The sequence below is a fragment of the Peromyscus californicus genome, unplaced genomic scaffold (assembly GCF_007827085.1).
Source record: "Peromyscus californicus insignis strain IS unplaced genomic scaffold, ASM782708v3 Scaffold_11__1_contigs__length_118956290, whole genome shotgun sequence".
Classification (NCBI taxonomy): Eukaryota; Metazoa; Chordata; class Mammalia; order Rodentia; family Cricetidae; genus Peromyscus; species Peromyscus californicus.
The window spans coordinates 51,874,275-51,892,464 of NW_026294402.1; the positions used below are offsets into that span (position 1 = coordinate 51,874,275).

At 47.3% G+C, this 18,190-nt stretch overlaps 1 protein-coding gene across 9 annotated transcripts in view; it reads right to left on the bottom strand.

Annotated features, from left to right (window-relative positions):
• Nucleotides 1–851: 851 nt before the first annotated feature.
• Nucleotides 852–18,190, bottom strand: part of Ppcdc (phosphopantothenoylcysteine decarboxylase) — a 35,961-nt gene continuing 18,622 nt past the window's right edge. For 5 of the 9 annotated variants that reach the window (XM_052761720.1, XM_052761726.1, XM_052761735.1 and 2 more), the window contains 4 exons: nucleotides 17,826–17,921; nucleotides 16,839–16,967; nucleotides 11,893–12,061; nucleotides 8,668–11,478 (listed from right to left, as the gene is read on the bottom strand). In XM_052761720.1, coding sequence (XP_052617680.1) covers nucleotides 11,393–11,478; nucleotides 11,893–12,061; nucleotides 16,839–16,967; nucleotides 17,826–17,921 — 480 coding nt within the window. In that variant the 3' untranslated portion in view covers nucleotides 8,668–11,392. Of the gene's footprint in view, nucleotides 3,581–8,667; nucleotides 11,479–11,892; nucleotides 12,062–15,375; nucleotides 15,555–16,838; nucleotides 16,968–17,082; nucleotides 17,318–17,825; nucleotides 17,922–18,190 lie in introns of those variants that run through there. The other 4 variants (XM_052761742.1, XM_052761765.1, XR_008223056.1 and 1 more) reach the window with 4 other exon arrangements.

Below are 18,190 nucleotides of genomic sequence, written 5' to 3' on the forward strand. Positions count from 1 at the left end.
CCTGTCTCAATAAACATAAAATGAGGAGAAGAAAGAAAGAGAGGAAGAGAAGGAGGAGGAAAAGGCATACTGTCACATACAGTGCCTCATCTGGATGTATGGGAAATCTTGGGAGTATAACTCTCTTACATTCCCCTACGAATGGACCCTGAGTATCACCACCTGGGGGACCAGCCTCCAGGCAGCTCAGGGCTCAAAGGGAAATCCACAGCATCAGCACGTACTAGACTTTTCTATCTGAGGGGGTTAGGGAAAAAGACACTCACGCACTCTTTTGATGGTTTTCTTCTTTTTTTTTTTTTTTTTGTTTTTCGAGACAGGGTTTCTCTGTGTAGCTTTGCGCCTTTCCTGGGACTCACTTGGTAGCCCAGGCTGGCCTCGAACTCACAGAGATCCACCTGGCTCTGCCTCCCGAGTGCTGGGATTAAAGGCGTGCGCCACCACCGCCCGGCTGGTTTTCTTCTTTATTCTTCTTTTGCATTCTCTATTCCTTCCCTCATTCCAGATGTTTTCATTCTATCTTTACTCTTGATGTCTCCTTTCTACTTCTCTCATTCCAGATGTTTTCTTTCTAACTCATTTTAACTCTCTCGTTCTTTTTTTTTCCTCCTTCGGAGCTGAGGACCAAACCCAGGGCCTTGCGCTTGCTAGGCAAATGCTCTACCACTGAACTAAATCCCCAACCCCAACTCTCTCATTCTTGATATTTTCCTTGTAGCCCATTTTAACTCTCTCTCTGTTCTTCCTCTTACAGCTTATATACTCCAGAGAAATCTTTCAGGCAATATAAAAATTACAATGTGGTTACACTCTGATTTTCAAGTGAATGATTACAATGGATACAAAACATAGTAAAAAAAAACCAGCATGTTTTCCATATTCTTTAAATGATTAAATATTAAATATTTTATATCTTACAGGTGAAAAACAAATTATCCCAAGAATCCACATACATTCATACCCAAGCAACTTGTTATAGATTAACCATGTGGTATTCTTCTCAGTCAGGTCTTTTACTGGCAGGTTACATTTTGCAGTTACAAAGAAAGGGCCAATCACTTTATGACTTATCTTGAAAGGTAATCTTATAAGGAATCCTAAAGGAATCACAAACCTAAACTTTTATATATGAAAAAGAATCAGTCAGCTCTACTTTAAATCTTTAGGATATATACCCACTCATCAATAGTTTTTTATATCGGGAGATTGAGGGCAAAAATGGGTATAAGGAATTAATCATCACCTTTGGTCATCAATCAATCCTAGCAAGAAAAGTGTGTCAGCTAATGATTAATTGGGCTGCTTTGTTCTTGTTCCCTGACCTTAAAGAATTCCACATTCTATGTGCCTTTCTAAAACTTTAGATTGATCTTGGGTTTTTTGCCTCAAAGCTATTTGGCAAAAAAGCTTAGTCTAACTTTGTTATTTTTAAAGCTTTGTTTCAGCTATTATGCACTCTGAAACCTTCAAAAACATCTCCCAACATTAAGGTTAAAAGAATTTAAGCTAGCTGGGCTCCTGGGACTCAACTGTTTTTCTTTTTTTTTTTTTGAGACAGGGTTTCTCTGTGTAGCTTTGCGCCTTTCCTGGAACTCACTCAGTAGCCCAGGCTGGCCTCGAACTCACAGAGATCCACCTGGCTCTGCCTCCCGAGTGCTGGGATTAAAGGCGTGCGCCACCACTGCCCGGCTCAACTGTTTTTCTTAATCATTAACCTAAGCTACAGTCTATATGGCTCCTCAATAGAAACTCATGTGTTCTAGCTGTGTGACACTTACTTGCATTTATTTTTATTTATCAAAATTCTATAATAAACTAACATTTTTTTTTAAAGATTTATTTATTATGTGTACAGTTCTCTGTCTGCATGTATCCCTGAAGGCCAGAAGAGTGCACCAGATCTCATTACAGATGGTTGTGGACCACCATGTGGTTGCTGGGAATTGAACTCAGGACCTTTGGAAGAGCAAGCAGTGCTCTTAACCTCTGAGCCATCTCTCCAGCCCATAAACTAACATTATTATTATCAATTAGACAGTATGGCTTAGGAAGAAATCATCATAATAATCCACAGGTAAAAATGCCCAGTAGAACAGGATGTTTCCATGAGATAAACACACTACATTACAGGCAGTGGGGATCTCCCTACACCCATTCACTTCATGCCAGATACCAGAAAAAGATAACAGCAGCAAACATGTAAAGGCACAGCAGAAGCAAAAGACATTCTGGAGTCTGGAGTCTTGGGGGCTTTGCCTGTCTGAGATTTTCTCCTGGTGGGCTGATACCTTGAACTTCAACTGCTACTTTCTGCTCCTCTGACATGGCCACTGGCACCTGAGGGCTTATTTGGAGGTTCTAGCAAGGACACATAGCTACTCAGATCCCCTTGACCCAAGAATGGTCCTCCTCTATTGGGGAAGATCATTGTCTTCCACAGAACATGCAGCTCTGAGAGGAACTCACATAAATAGTGAAGGAGGAAGGGGACACTTGCCTAATCATCCTATGATGCTTAAATTTGGTTGCCAACTCGACTACTATCTAGAATGAGCTAAAGCTCAAGCAGCCGGGCAAACCTGTGAGGGATTCTCTTGACTAGGTCATTTGATATGGGAAGACCACTCTAACTCTGGGCACACCTTCTGGTGGCAGCCCACATAAAAGAAAAGGAAGGAATTTTGCTTCTTGTCTGCTTGCCTTCGTTCTTGCTGGCAAGTTCATCTGTCCTGTTGCTGAGGCATCTCTTCATTGGTATTAGGACATCCTTCTTCAGGATTCTGAAGTGGACTGAAGACTAGCAGCTCTCAGGGGATCCTCTGGGACTCTAGCACCAGATTGGGACTGCTGAGACATCCAGTCTTGTGGAGTGAACAACCACTAGATTCTTGTCCTTTCCAAGAGGAGACAGTCATTGTTGGACTAGGTGGGCTACAGACTGAAGGCCACTCAAATGAATCATATCTCTACATATACACATATGTTCTATCAGTTCTGTTCCTTTAGTGGCCCCTGACTAAACACTGGCAGATCAGTTGACTCAACCCTGGTAATCCTAGAGGTAACAAATGTGGCAGGACCTTTTAAAAATTTTACTAGTTTTTGAGGCAGATAATATGTTCATCTGGCACAAGATTTTAAATGAAGTCTGCTTCCTACCGCCGCTTCTCTACCTCTCAGGTCCCTGCCAAAAGGTTTCGCATTTATTTCCAGTAGATATTTGCTTCATATAAAATCCAACATGAATCTATCCCCGGCCCCCATTTTTATACATAAGCTATCATGCCATATACATTTTTTTCTGTATTTTGCCTCAGAAATCTTCCCAAATCAGGAGCTTCTCTAATACTGTGTTCGTGTTCCAGCAGATGGACTCCAATTTACTGAATCAATCTTTAGTTGTTTCAAGTGAGGGGTTTCCAGTCCCTTAGTTTGATCCCTTAGTTTGCCTTCTACTGATGGACAAACACCATGACCAAAAGCAGCTTGGAGAGGAGAGGGTTTATTTCAGCTTACAATTGCAGTCTGTCATGAAGGAAAATCAGGGCAGGAACTCAAGGCTGGAACCTGGAGACAGGAACTGAAACCGAGACCATACATAATTGTGGTAGATATTCCTAGATGATTCCTAGAAAGACTGTATCAATCTACAGTTGCTACCAGCAAAGTATGAGGTTTCTGGTTCTCCATACATTGCTAATCTAAGAGCAAAACCTTAAATTTGAATGTAATTTGACTGATATCACTCTCATCACAAAAGTGGATAAGCAGTTTAAGCACAATTTGTGTGGCTGTTTTGTTTTCGTTGAGGGGTGTAGACCAGGCTGCCATGAACTCACAGAGATTCACCTGCCTCTGCCTCTCAAGTGCTGGAATTAAAGCCATGCACCACCATCTACCAGTTGTGTGGCTGTTTTTTAAGTAAACTTTTTTTAAAAGCCAAAGTGTTTGTATGAAGGTCAGAGGGTAACTTGTGGAAGTCAGTTCTCCCCTCTCATCATGTGGGCCAGTGATCAGGCTTGGCCACAAGTGCCTTTACCATCTAGCCATCATATCAACTCCCCAGACTTTTGTTTTTGAGGCAGGGTCTCAAAAACAACAGCTTTGGCTGTTCTGGAACTCACTATGTAGAGCATGGTGCTCTCAAACTCACAGAAATCTGCCTCCCGAGTGCTGGGATTAAAGGAGTGCCCCACAACAACAAGCTCCTAGGTTTGTTTTTAAGACACAGTCTCATGTAGTCTGGGCTGACCTTAAATTCACTATGTAGCTGAGAAAGTCTCTGACTGATTGCCCTGCCTCCACTCCCAAGTACAGGGATCATAGGTATGCACCATTATCAGGGTTTAGCATGAACTTTTTGTCTTCTTACCACTTTTCTCTGTGCTCTTGGTCTGTTTCTAGTCAATGAACAGTTCTTCATACTTTAAATATGGAATACTTTAGAGAGAAATACTTTAAATAGGATGGTGGCTCAGTCCTATAGCACTTATCTGGCATATGTAAGACCCTATCATAGAGACAAAAGCCAAAATGAGAGCTGAATTCCAATAATCAGGCCATGGCCATCTGGAGTTTGATCTCTGGTAACTTATATCTTTTACAGACATCTGTAGGCTGGCTGCTATTGACCCATGAGACCTTACCCAAATGGCTATTCTCAAGAAAAACTTGGGTTATAAGATTTACTACTTAACAAGATAACCAGAGGACTGGCTATCCTCTCAGCAATGAGCCCACACAAAGGCCCATGGTGATAAGACCAAGTAAGTTGGGGCTGGAGAGCTGGATCAGTGGTTAAGAGCACCTACTCTGATTCCTAGTATGCATATGGCCGCTCATAACCATATGCAACTCTAGTCCAGGAGATAAAATGCCCTCTTCTGGCCTCCTCAGGCACTGCACACATATGGTGCACAGACACACATGTAGGCAAAGCACCTGCACATATAAAACAAAACATAAAGGAAAAAAATTAAAATACCAAGTAACTTCCCCCTCAACTGTTCTAAAAGAACTTCTGCTTGTCCCCCCAAGCCCTCCTCCCCAAGAACTTGTCAGCTTCTCCCTTGCAGGATTTTCAATAAATTCTCTCTGTTCCTACATTAGTAAATTCTTTTTAATGCCCCATCACTGGCCTTCCATACTTTGCTTCATAGCACTGGATATGATCCTCAGCAGTACAAAAACAGAAAGCTGGGTCTTGTGGTGCATGCCTGCAATTCCAGAACTTGGGATGCTTAAAGTAGGAGGGTCTCAAGTTCAAAGCCAGCCTGGGCTACATAGTTAGACCTTGTCTCAAACACACACACACATCAACGAAAGATCCTGTATATTAGGGAACTTCTCCTGTTGTAAGAGTTGCAGGTGATTTTCCAAATTTGTCTTTTAATCTTGCCTTTGGGTTTCTGTTCTGCCAACTTGTTTGTTTTTCTATAGTCAAACTTATCCGTCTTTGCTTCTTATGATTCCTAGGTTTTCAGTCTTGTTCAGGAACAGGATATGACCCACCCACCCACCCACTCCACACACACATCTGACAGTGCAATAAGCTTGGGATGATTTGCTGGGTTCTGCAAGGCACAAGACAACTGCTACTTTACAAGAGAGCCCAATGCCAGAAGGACACAAAGAAAACAGACAGCAGGCAATGTGCACATGCTTTTAATCCGAGCACTGTGGGGGGGGGGCAGAAGCAAGTGGATCTCTGTGAGTTCTAGGCCAGCCTGGTCTATAGAGCAAGTTCAAGGACAGCCAGGACTACATAGAGAAACCCTTTCTCAAAAAACAAAAAACAAAACAAACATACAAGGACCTGGGTAAAGATCACTTAATCCAGTCCAAGCGGGCCGGAGAAGGCTTTGGAAAGGTGACCTACAGTTTCCTGGGGCAGCACACAGAGGTGACAATGTCTTCAGTACAGGCAGCATCACATGCAAAGCAAAGTGGCAGGAAAGAGCGTGCTTGTCAACGCTGGCAGAGGACAGGGAGGCCTGCAGGGTTGGCTCTTGGTCCAGGGAAGAGTCAAAAGAGCAGGGATGGGGCCTGGCTTGGGGCAGTGAGAGCAGCTGAGGAACCTGGTAAGTTGTGTGGAGTAGCCCATAGTAGCATAGTATTCTCAGCCTCTTGACCAGCGGCAGCCACAGAAGCCTAGAAAGACGCAAGGCAGCCTCCCACACAACATCACAAATTTCAGACCCAAATGTTTTGTTCTGCCAAACTTGCAGAATTCTGAAGATATTAGGAGACTAGAAAATTCTCCGAAGAATATTTCTACCCAAGATGATTTCAAAAACACGGTGCCTCGGTGGAAGGGGCTGTCATTGTCATAACCACCACAGCACCCCATCTGTTACATGTTCTGCCTTTCCTGGTTGCACTCGGCTCAGACGTGCAGGACTGTCCTGAGTCAGAGTAGTAGTAGCAAACCCCAGGGCTGGGGCCTCTAGCTGGCTCCTGTCCGTAGGGATATCCATTTCCCTTTAGCCAAGGACGAGTCACTGCTCTCAGAATGACAGGACAAGGCACTTGGAAGCTCTCTCTGCTCTCATAGCTTGTTTGGCACAGGCTATCTCCCTGTGTAGCTCTGGCTGGGCCAGAACTGAGATCTGCCTGCCTGTGCCTCGGGAGTGCCGGGATTAACGGCATGAGCCACGGTGCCTGGCCTCCCACCATTGTTATTTGAGACAGTCTTCCGTGTAGCCCTGGTTGGCCTGGAACTTGCTACACAGACCAGGCTGGCCTTGAACTCAAAGGATCTGCCTGCCTTTGCCTCCTGAGGGATTTAGAGGCATGTGCCATTATACCTGGCTCTTCCATAGCCTTTTAAACAGCATTTTACAGTTTGTGCTGGCTAGTTTTATGTCAACTTGACACAAACCTACAGTCATTTGGGAAGAGGGAAACTCAATTGAGAAAATGACCCTCCTGGATTGGCCTGTGATAAACCTTTAGTATATTTTCTTTTTTTTATGTTTAATTTATTTATTATGTATACAATCTTCTGTCTGCATATATGCCTGCACACCAGAAGAGGGCACCAGATCTCATTACGGATGGTTGTGAGCCACCATGTGGTTGCTGGGAATTGAACTCAGGACCTCTGGAAGAGCAGCCAGTGCTCTTAACCTCTGGGCCATCTCTCCAGCCCCTAGTACATTTTCTTGATTGATGATTGATGTAGGAGGGCCCAGCTCACTGTGGATGGTGCCGCCCCTTGGCTGGAGGTCCTGAGTGCTATAAGAAAGTAGGTTGAGCCAGCCAGGAGAAAACCAGGAAGCAGCACTCCGAAGCTTCCGTTCTGGCCTCCAGATTCCTGCCTGAGGGTCTACTCTGACCTCCTTCAGTGATAACTATAAACTGGGATAGACTCTTTCCTCACCACACTGTGTTTGGTCATGGCGTTTATCACATCAATAGAAACCCTAAAACATAGCTAATCTGTGGCTACTTCTATTGGAAAGACCTTTGTCACTTAGCTGTCTCCTACACTAGAGGTAACCAGAGGCCACCTTTGGGAACTGATTTCCCTAAAGTGCCCAGCACAGAGCCTTACCCACAACAAGCACTGAGCAGACAGTCATTTCTCTTAAATCAGTCTTATCATCCATGAGCAGGGTTCTGAGGTAAAGGGTGAGGTGACCGGAGGGAACTATCTAATGAGTTCTTGGAATTTGGTGTGGTAGGCTCTCCTCCCCACATTCTGACTCTGAAACCTGTCAGAGGCGAAAGGTGAGAAAAGGTCTCATTATGTAGCTCAGGCTGGCAGGGAATTCACTTTTCAGCCTAGACAGGCCTCAAACTCGACGTTGAGAAGTTTCTGGTTTTGTTTACCATCAAGGGCCATGCACATGCTAGGCAGCAAGCACTCTTCCATTACTACATCCCAGGATGGTGAGGTTGTTTTTTTAATATTTCCTTATTTATTTTGTATATATGTGGGTTTGCATGTCATTATGCCCATGTGGAAGTCAGAGAACAACCCCCAGGAACTGGTTCTCACCTTCCCCGCTGTGGGTCCCAGGGATCGAACCTGGGTTAACAGGCATCTTTTACCTGCTGACCCATCTTGTTGACCCTAAGGTTCATTCTTAACCCGATTTAGGTTACATTTTCTTTACTGCCCTAAGGCAATTTTATTCCAAAAGGTCACTTATTAATTTAAGATAGAAGGGCTCTTGGAGGCTACTGGAGACAACGGTTCTGGTACATCACTACCTGTACCCACAATACTTTTAGGACACTGCTTAGTCCAGGAACCAGAGCAGAAAGCAGCCCCCACTTCAGCTGCAAATACACAGAGGGCCTCACAACAGCCACATCAGAGTTACTAGGTCAAAAGTGAGACAGCAAGAGGTTTCTAGGCCAAAGTTTCTCTTGAGACCAGTTCTCTGGGCCACATGTATCATAAACAGGGCAGGCATCTCCAGGCAAGTGCAAAAGGCTGAAAGGATGGGAACTAGAAGGGCCGACACGGAGAGTAGAAGGCAAGAGAGAGGCGTGGACCGCAGGGAGGCTGCAGCCCTGTCGATGACTTACCTGTCACCTCCGTAAAGGACTGTGCCAGCTTGGGATTTGGGGCTTATGTCCCTAAACATGAGATGGCTATTTCAGTAAACGTTAGGGAAGTTCCCGCCACATGTGTGCACTTCTGAGATTGTGCACACACAGTATCAACGCTCGTTTATTTGACATTTACTAAGTTCCAGGCATTCAGCAGAGTGGCCACGGAAGTCTCCACTTATCTGCAAAGTTGCTCTCTGTTACCTACAGTCAATTACAGTCTGAAATATGAAAGTTTATTAAAACAATTCTTAGTTTAAAGTCACATATTGGCTGGGCGGTGGTAGCACACTCCTTTAATCCCAGCATTTGGGAGGCAGAGGCAGGTGGACCACTGTGAGTTCAAGGCCATCCTGGGCTACAGAGTGAGTTCTAGGACAGGCTCCAAAGCTATACAGAGAAACCCTGTCTCAAAAAGCCAAGAAATAAAAGTCACATACTGTGCTGAGGAACATGAACAATCACACCTCTTGCTCCATCCCAACCCAGACATCCTTTAGTCCAGTGTGTCCATGTTGTATATGACAGACAGTCAGCTACTACTGTTATCAGATCGACCGCCTTAGTATCGAAATATCAGTGTTTGTGCTCAGATAGCCCTTATCTCTATAACAGCCCCAAAGCACAAGAGTAATGATGCCAACAAGTCAGAAAAGCCAGAGAAGCATCAAGTGCTTCCTTACGTGAAAAGGTCCAGTCCTGGGCCAAGCATGATGGTGCACACCATTAATCCCAGCATTTGGGAGGCAGAGGCAGGTGGATCTCTGTGAGTTCGAGGCCAGCCTGGTCTACACAGTGAGTTCCTGGACAGCCAGGGCTACAAAGAAAAAAGAAAACCCCTATCTAAAAACACAACAACAAAGTCTAAGTTTTTGACTTACTACAATTTGTACACTTTGTACACTTTTTACAATTTGTAAAATTGTACACTGAAGTTGCTAAATTACCATGTTCATGTGGTGGTATTGTGTTCCCCAAAATATTGTGTACCTTAATAAACTTATCTGGGGTCAGAGAACAGACAGCCACTAGATACAGAGGCTAGAAAATGGTGGCACTCACGCCTTTAATCCTAGCATTCCAGAGACAGAAATCCCTCTGGATCTCTGTGAGTTCAAGGCTGCATTGGAAACAGCCAGGCATGGTGACTCATGCCTTTAATCCCAGAAAGCATCCTTTAATCCCAGGGAGTGGTGGTAGAAAGCAGAAAGGTTTATAAGGCGTGAGGACCAGAAACTAGAGGCATTTAGCTGGTTAAGCATTTTGGCTGGTTAAGCTTTCAGGCTTTCCAGCAGCAGTTCAGCTGAGAGCCATTGGGATGAGGACACAGAAGCTTCCAGTCTGAGGAAACAAGACCAGCTGAGGAATTGGCAAGGTGAGATAGCTGTGGCTTGTTCTGTCTCTCTGATCATCCAGTGTTCACCCCAATAACCGGCTTCAGGTTTGATTCTATTAATAAGAACTTTTAAGACTCATGCTACATGTTCACACAGGTTTTATAATAGTATTTTAAATTACTGTATTTATTGTGTGTGTGTGTGTGCATGTGTAAATAGTACACGTGCCACAGTGTGAGAATGGAGGTCGGAGAACAACTTTCAGAAGTCAGTTCTCACCCTCCACCATGTGGAAGTCCCAGGGACCAAATTCAAGTAGTGAGGAGGTTTGGTGGCAAGTACCTTTATCAATTGAGCCATCTTGCCAGCCCCTATTATATTTTTAATTATTCTTTTTCTTTTCAGCATGGAAAATAGTTTATTACAGAACAAAGTGAATAACTGTTCTGTTTTGTTATTGTTGCTAATCTCTCACTAGGCCTAATTTATAAATTAGAATTTGTCATAGGTTATGTATGTCTAAGAAGACATCATACGTCTAGAGTTCTGTACTGTGGCTTCAGGAATCTGCTGGGAACCATGAGAGACAAACCCTCTCAACAGCTCTGTGATGAAAGAGTGGTCATCCAGATGGGAAGTGAGGGTCAAGCAAGGCCCACAGCTGGTTAGTGGTAGGACTGATACTGGAATCCGAGCATCTGCTTCAGGAGCACTGTCCTTAACCACCCATGTTGCATAGGAATGTGGGAATGCTAGTCAGTTGTCAGCCCAGAACCTTCTCTGGCCTCACTTGGCCATGCACCCAACCTCTGAGGCCATAGACGAGATGTAAGAAGGCCAGAGTCTCCTAAAAGGTCACTTTTCTTTATTTCCCAGGACCATCCCGGCCCCACTCTCAGTAGTCTGTGGGAAATGTGAAGTCTTGCCACCTCACAGACTTCTTGACTTTGTGTGACACCGGGAAGCTTCCAAGGCCTGCCTGATCAGGAGCCTACTGTCAGGGATCTTGAGCTGTGCTTCTTCTTGTGGCTTTTGTTTTGAAATAGGCTGTCACACTCACAGGCCTGGCTCACTATACAGCCCGAGTCAACTTCAAAGTTGTGGCAATCTTACCTCAGCCTTCTGAATGTTCGGATTACAGACGTGAGCCACCACGCCCAGCTTCAGCCATGGTGTTTCTAAAAGCAGTTTCCAGGCAGGAGGTCCCTCAGTCATTCAATTATCCTTCTGGTAGCCGCCTGTTTGCCTGGTTTGCTGGGCCTATCCCAGGAAGAAATGGGAGGGCCTCTAGAAAGCAGGTATCTCCTGGTTAAAAGAAGGCAGGACTTGGGTCTGTAGTTAACTTGAAGAGGGTTAGACCCCAGGGAAGCTCTGAGAAGGTGCTGGCCAGCCCCTCCTCAGCAAACACAGGCTCTTCATACTGTGCTGATGTCCCTCTTCAAGAGCTCAAGTTGAACTCACTAGGTACAGGAACACCATGACAAAATCCCAGTTCAACTCTGCTGGATGCCACCATGCTGGAAGAACACTTCTTTCACTTTATCCACAATGGTCTCCACCTCAGCCATGGCTCCTAGACCTGGAAGCAAAGTTCATCTGTGGCGAAGAGCCATCACGTGATCTAACCTTGCCTGTGGCTACACTCAGATCTCCTCTCGGCCCTTCACCCACATCCTAGTCCTGGGGAGCCCAAGTTCAGCTCAGCATGAGCTAGATCCACCATATCTTTTCCAAGCTACCTGGGGACAGGCCCTGGGGGTCACTCATTACCAGGGACTCCACCAGACACTTCACACACCTGTCTCACTTCAGCCTAATGATCCTGAGAAACAAGAATTAGCACTCTATCCATTGCCAGATGAGAGCTGAGCTCAGAAAACAGTTCTGTCCAAGGTCACGATGAGCCAGAGAACCATTGGACCACAGAACCCAAAGGTGATCCCAAAGCAGAGCCCCTTCTACAGCTCTGGGCTGAGTATGGCAAGAAGCCCACCTTGGTCTCCACACACCAGCTTCTTGCTCACACAGGGAATCTCCACGTAGCCGAAGGCCTTGAGCTGGCCCACCTGCTGTGCAGTGAGAGGGTGCTTCCACATGGCAGTGTTCATGGCAGGGCAGAAGAGTAGGGGCTTGCTGAGGTCCCAGGCCCGGATGACACAGGTCTGTGAAGAAGTGGAGAGGTGCTGATGCTCTGTCTACCACCCCTCCTCAGTACCCCCAAGTTCCCCTTAATGTCCTCCAGCCATAGTCAGCAAAACAGCTGTTGACTAGGGATGGCTGATCTGTTCTTGCATCCTTAAGCGGGGAGGGGCAGTCTCTTTATCCCACATCATCTCCGCTTAGGCTCTGGTATGGTCCAAGACACAGGAGACACTCAATCAGCACCCACAATGCCCCAGATGCCTCCACAGATCTCCACTCTGTGTGCAATCTCCCCGCCCGCCAGCCTAAGCCTTCATACAGCTCACACCTGCAGGGCTGGGAAGCAATCCTGGGGCAGGGGCCAGCTTCACCATTCATTGAAGGTGAGAAACCAGAGTGTTCAAGTTCTACTCAGTAACAGCTCTACTTCTAAGGTCGAATAAACCCTGAGAATGAAAACATCCAACACACGATACCTTTTCTCATCCATTATCTCAAGAACCCTTACTGTAACCCTATAAGGAAAGTACTGTCCCTTGTTCACAGATGAGCAAGCTGCAACTCCCTGACTGATTAATAGTTGTCCAAGGTCACACTTAGATACAAACATGGTCTTGCATAACCACCCATTGGACTGGGCGGTCTCCCCTCCTCCAAAGCTAGCCCATACCCAGGTCACACAGCAGAGCAGCTATGAAAGGGCTTGACCAATTCAGATCCTCCCTCCCTCCCTCCTTCCTTCCTTCCTTCCCTCCTTCCTTCCCTCCTTCCTTCCTTCCTTCCTTCCTTTCTTCCTTCCTCCCTCCCTTCCTCCCTCCCTCCCTTCCTTCCTTCCTTCCTTCCTTCCTTCCTTCCTATTTTCCAACTCAGAGTCTTAAGACTGTGAACTCTAAAGTCATACAAGCTTGAAATCAAACCATGAATAACTGGTGTGGTGGCATATGCCTGTCATCCCAGCCCCTTTGGAGACTGAAGTGAGAGAATCTCAAGTTCAGGGCCAGCCTGGAATATATACCAGGACTCTTTTTAAAAAAAAAAAAAAAAAAAGAAAAGAAAAAAAAGAAAGAAAGAAAGAAAGAAAGAGCTGCCAGGCAATGGTGGCACATACCTTTAATCCTGGCACTCAGGGAGGCAGAGGCAGGCAGATCTCTGAGTTCGAGGTCAGCCTGGTCTAAAGAGCAAGTTCTAGGACAGCCAGGGCTACACAGAGAAACCCTGTCTGAAAAAAAAAGAAAAAGGGAGAGAGGGAGGGAGAAAGGGAGGGAGGGAAGAAAGAGAGAGAGACAGAAAGAGAAAGAGAGACACAGAGAGAGAGAGAGAGGCTGAGAGAGAGAGACAGAGAGAGAGAGAGACAGAGAGAGAGAGAGAGAGCTGGGCATGGTAGTATACCAGCCTGGAACATAGCAAGTTCCAGGCCAGCAAGGGCTGCATAGACCTTGTCTCAAAAAATAAAATAAATAAAAATAAGAAAGAATGTGAGTGCTTTTGATGGTAACATGGTACGGCAGTAGTTTTTTGAGGCGGAGTCTCATGTAGTCCAGGTTGGCCTCTGAACTGGCTATGAAGCAGCTGACCTTCAACTCTTGGCTCCCTGCTTTCCTAGGTGGTGGAATTAGAGGTGGGTACCCCAGATGCCAAAGTGTGAAAGCTCTTAGCTGAGGGCCTAGCACTCAGAACAGGCTCCACAACAAAGGCACAGGCTCAGGAGGCCAGGGAGTGCCTCTCGAAGAGATAAGCTCCTGTGCGCTGACCACACCAGGCACCTCCTCCTGAAAGCTCCTGGGGAGACAGCAATTGTGACACCCCTCCCAGAAATAGAGTCCTTTTGGGAAAGGAGGAGGGAGCAGAGAACAATGCGACATAGAGCCAGAGCCAGAGTCTGTCCCGCAGTGCCATTACCCTCTCCTGGGACAGCCAGCAAACAGCCTCAGAATCCGACTGCTTGCGTCATCCCAGACACCAGAGTTGGTTTCCCACCAACTCCTCTCAATATGACAAGCTAGCTGTGAGTGGACAATTCCAGTCACCCTTCCTCTCGGCTCTGTGCCACCTGCTGCTTTTGCGGGAGTTGTAAGCAAACCTAGAAGGGGCCCTTGGTGATGTCTGGTGTAGGGATGGGGCTGGGCGGGCTCTAAATACTTTCAAAGCAGAGCACACTGACCACAGCAAAAACCCAACCCGTCTGCCCTCGGCAGGGCCGCTTCCCCAGCGTCTGACTCGGAGGACAGCGCTTCCTGGACAAACCACAGCTTCTCTGAAGCAACTAGCGGTAGGAAAGGGAGAGGAGGACGTGGTTCCCACAGCCAAGTGGCTGGCACCATGCTCAGTGCCTCGGCCTTGCCCCTGGGAACCTGCTCAGGCAGGGCAGAAGGCTGGATCCCAGTCAAGAGACTAGCGCTGAGCCAGACTGTCAACCCTGGGGAGTGGGGGGGTCACTCCCTCTTTCTGGACCTGACAGTTTAGCACAGAGAGGCCAGTGCAGACAGAGACAGCCATTCCCAGGCTGAAGGCCTGGAGACCAGGAATGCAGGACAAGATCTAGCATGCTGCTCTCCAGCACCTTTCCAATGGAGACAGGACAGTCTGGAAAGGGAAAGTAGGCTGAGCTTCCTTTCAGGATTCTAAGAAGACACGTACTGAGCAGAAGGTAGCCCCACAACCAAGGAAGCTTACAGTTCAAACCATAATACTGGAGATTGTCTGCAACATGTTCAGGTGAAACTGAGGAAAGTGGTTAGTTCAGGGGCATGCTCCACTGTTCAGGCAATTCTGAAGAAGAGAACTCAAAAATAGGGAGTGTGGCAGCCTAGGGGAAAAAAAAAAAAGGCCAGGCCCTCAGGCCACGGCGATCCCATCACTTGGGAAGGGAAAGCAAGAGGATCAGGATTTCAAGATCCGTGGGCTATCTGAGACTATATTTGTTTTATATGTGTGTGGGTATTCTGACTGCATGTATGTCTGTGCACCACATGTATGCCTGCTGTCCATGAAGGCCAAAAGAAGGTGTCAAATCCCCTAGACTGGAGTTACAAACAGTTGTGAACCACCATGTAGGTGCTGGGAATCAAACCTGGATCCTCTGGAAGACCATCCAGTGCTCTTAACCACTGAGCCATCTCTCCAGCTTAGCTATAGGCTCTATTAAAAAAAAGGGCTTAGCATATGATTATAATAATATTAATAACAACAACAAAAAGGAGGGAGACCTGAGTTTTCAGAGGATGGGAAGAACCCTCAGAGAGCTGGCTGGGGTGTGTTCTACCACATCAGCTGCTGCTAACCTGCTAACAGGAGCCCAGGGATTTGGGGGTACACGGCTGAGCACCTCCCTCACCTGCTGCAGAGCCCTGCCCTCCTGGGCAGCGAGGACCATGCTGTACCTGGCTCTGCTTCTCTGTCCTACCCAGTCTGCTTCTGGCCACAGCATCAGGGTGGTGTTCCTCTAATCCTATGTTCTTAGTCTAACGATGTTTAAGTCACCAGCAGCTTCCCAGAAGAGGAGCTTAGAGTCTCCTAACAAGCAGATAAGGATTGAATGAGCCAGGTTTCACACTCGATACATAAGCATCCTGCCACTGAGCTACATCTTCAGCCCTCTTTTTACTTTCTACTTAGAGAATTGTGCTGAAGCCTACACAGGCCTTGAACTTTTGATCCTCTCAAGCTGCCAGGATTACAGGCTTACACCACCGGGCCCAGATGACAGGACATTAATTTCATATGTGATCTCCTAAAGCTCCTGACGCATCTTCCACATTCACTTCTTCACCATTTTCAACTCTAAAACTGAGCTGAGTGTAGTAATACACACCTGCAACGCCAGTATTCAGAAGGCAGAGACAGGATTACCGAATGTTTGAGAGGAGCTGCATATTCTCTCTCCCCCACTCCACTCTGTCTCTCTCTCTCTCTCTCACACACACACACACACACACACACACACACACACACACACAAATTCAAACAAAAATATTTATGAAAAAATTACTTCCTACACATACAAGCAGTACTAGTAAATGCCTACTTCGTGCCCAGCGCTAAGCATGCTCCACAGGCTGATGGGGTCGTTTAAGTCTATAGTACTCAGCAGGGAGTACTCCTCCTGCCTGCATGGGTGATCACAAATCTCTCCCTGTATCCTCAGTTTAAGCCCTCAGAACACCGGAGGTGAAAGGTCAAGAAATGGAGGGAGGGGGTCCATAAGACCTCCTCAGGATGATCACGTAAACAAAGATAGTTGCTCTTTATGGGAGCAGCTCCCCAGAGGTCTCAGGTATAATAAGCCAATCCGGCAATCACTTCTCACCTGGTTTTTCCCTCCAAGCTTCCTCTGATAGATGTGAAAACTGATTGGGGTTTAGCTTTGGGGCCAAAATGACTCTAGAGAAGTGAGCATGTGAGCTGCATGAGGACGTAGACACCCTCATCAGGGGCTTCATGTGTGTTTCTAGGTTCTTGGGGGAGGCAGAACTGATGGAGAAGCAGTAAAGGACGGGAAATCAATGGGGGTGTGAGCAGAGGGCAGCCTGTGGGAAGAAGATGGAAGAGCAGGGGGCTGAGGCTGGGGCACCTGGCTGACCACCGACGACAGGAGAGAGGTGGACACTCCCAGATAGTGCTGGCGAAGCCAGACGATCCATCAGACCCGGACCTTCGGCCTCTTTGCTAAAGAGACAAGGACAGGGGTCTGCTCGACAGACCTGCACCCCACAGCAGCAGATTGACTTGTCCAGTGAAATCTGCAGCTCGGCTAACTGGGAGCAAGGCTGGCGAGGAAGGACACCAGGAGTCACTCACAAGTAAGTTGTCACAGATGCCGCTGGCCACCTTCCCCAGAGTGTTGGCATCGAGGGGAGCCACAAGCATGAGGTCAGCCCACCTTCGCAGGTCAATGTGGAGAACTGGGTCAGAGCGGCGCTTCCACATCTGCCAAAGGAAAGAAATGGGGGCCGTCAACCCAGTCATTCTCAGTTTGTGTGTCAGGAGGGGATGGTGGCCAAATAGGCCAGGTACAATCAGTTGAGAAGCCCAAGGAAACCACCTAGCTCTCCCTCAAAGTCTTCCACTGTCCCCTCTCACAGCGAAGCTGGCAAGCACTGGCCATGGAGCCAGCAGCTTGACAGAAACCAGGCCCGGGGAAACAAACGCTCCTTGTCTCTCTGAGCTTATTCCCTTTATGGTTTGGTTTTCAAGAGAACTGACATCTGGCAGGGAACTCCTGGCCTGTCTGCTTGAGGCGGATGCTTGGGTTGTCCAAGCCAGTGGAAGGGCTCTGGGGCGGTGAGAAATGGAGGGGGAGGCGAGGGAGGGGAGGGCAAGCCAGCCAGCAATGTTCAGGACTGAGAATGTTTTAAAATGCCTGGCAGGGCAGTCCTATGAGGCCCACACTGCGCCTGGCAAATCGGCTGGTGCCCACCCCTCTGCAGGAGGGCGGAGGCATGGCCAGCGGCCGTGGGAAGTGAAGCACTCTGGATAGCCTTGACGCTGAGAGCCACATGGACAAGGGTGGTGGGAACGGAGCTCCTCTGTGGTTTCATCAGCCCAGATAAGTACAAGGACACTCAACCCCAGGCACTGGGCCAAAGCTGAGCTCTGCCTGAGGAAGGCGGGACTACAGGCCTCCCGCAGGCCAGAAGCTAGACAGATGTTTTCCTCATTGCCTCTGCCCAGATGGCCCTGACCACTGACTTGAGCCCAGGCTGTGTGCTCCAGCAGCCAGGACCATAGGCTGCAAGGAAGATAGCTCTGTCCTGCTGGAAGAAAAGCAATGGGCCCAGCACTAACCTCCCATTCATCAGCATCACTGTAGAGGGTGACAGGAACATCCTGAGGGCTATAGAAATGTTTGGCTCTCTCAGTTGTTACCACTGTGACTTCCAGCTGTCACCAAGGAAGTGGAGGGAAGGGAGAAAGAAAAAAAAAAGTTACTAGAGCCACAGGCGTAGAGGCCACATGAGGGCCAGTACAGGCAGACACTCTCTTCAGCCTGGTGGTGAACAGGACTTCCCCTTAACAATGAACTCATGTTTACACAGCTACTTCCGCTGTCACTCAAAGGTCAGGCCCTGCCAGGTGTACACATTTCACTTCCCTATTTAAGGGGCTGCTGAGAAATGAGTCAGCAACTGCCTCGGTATATAAAGCAGCGG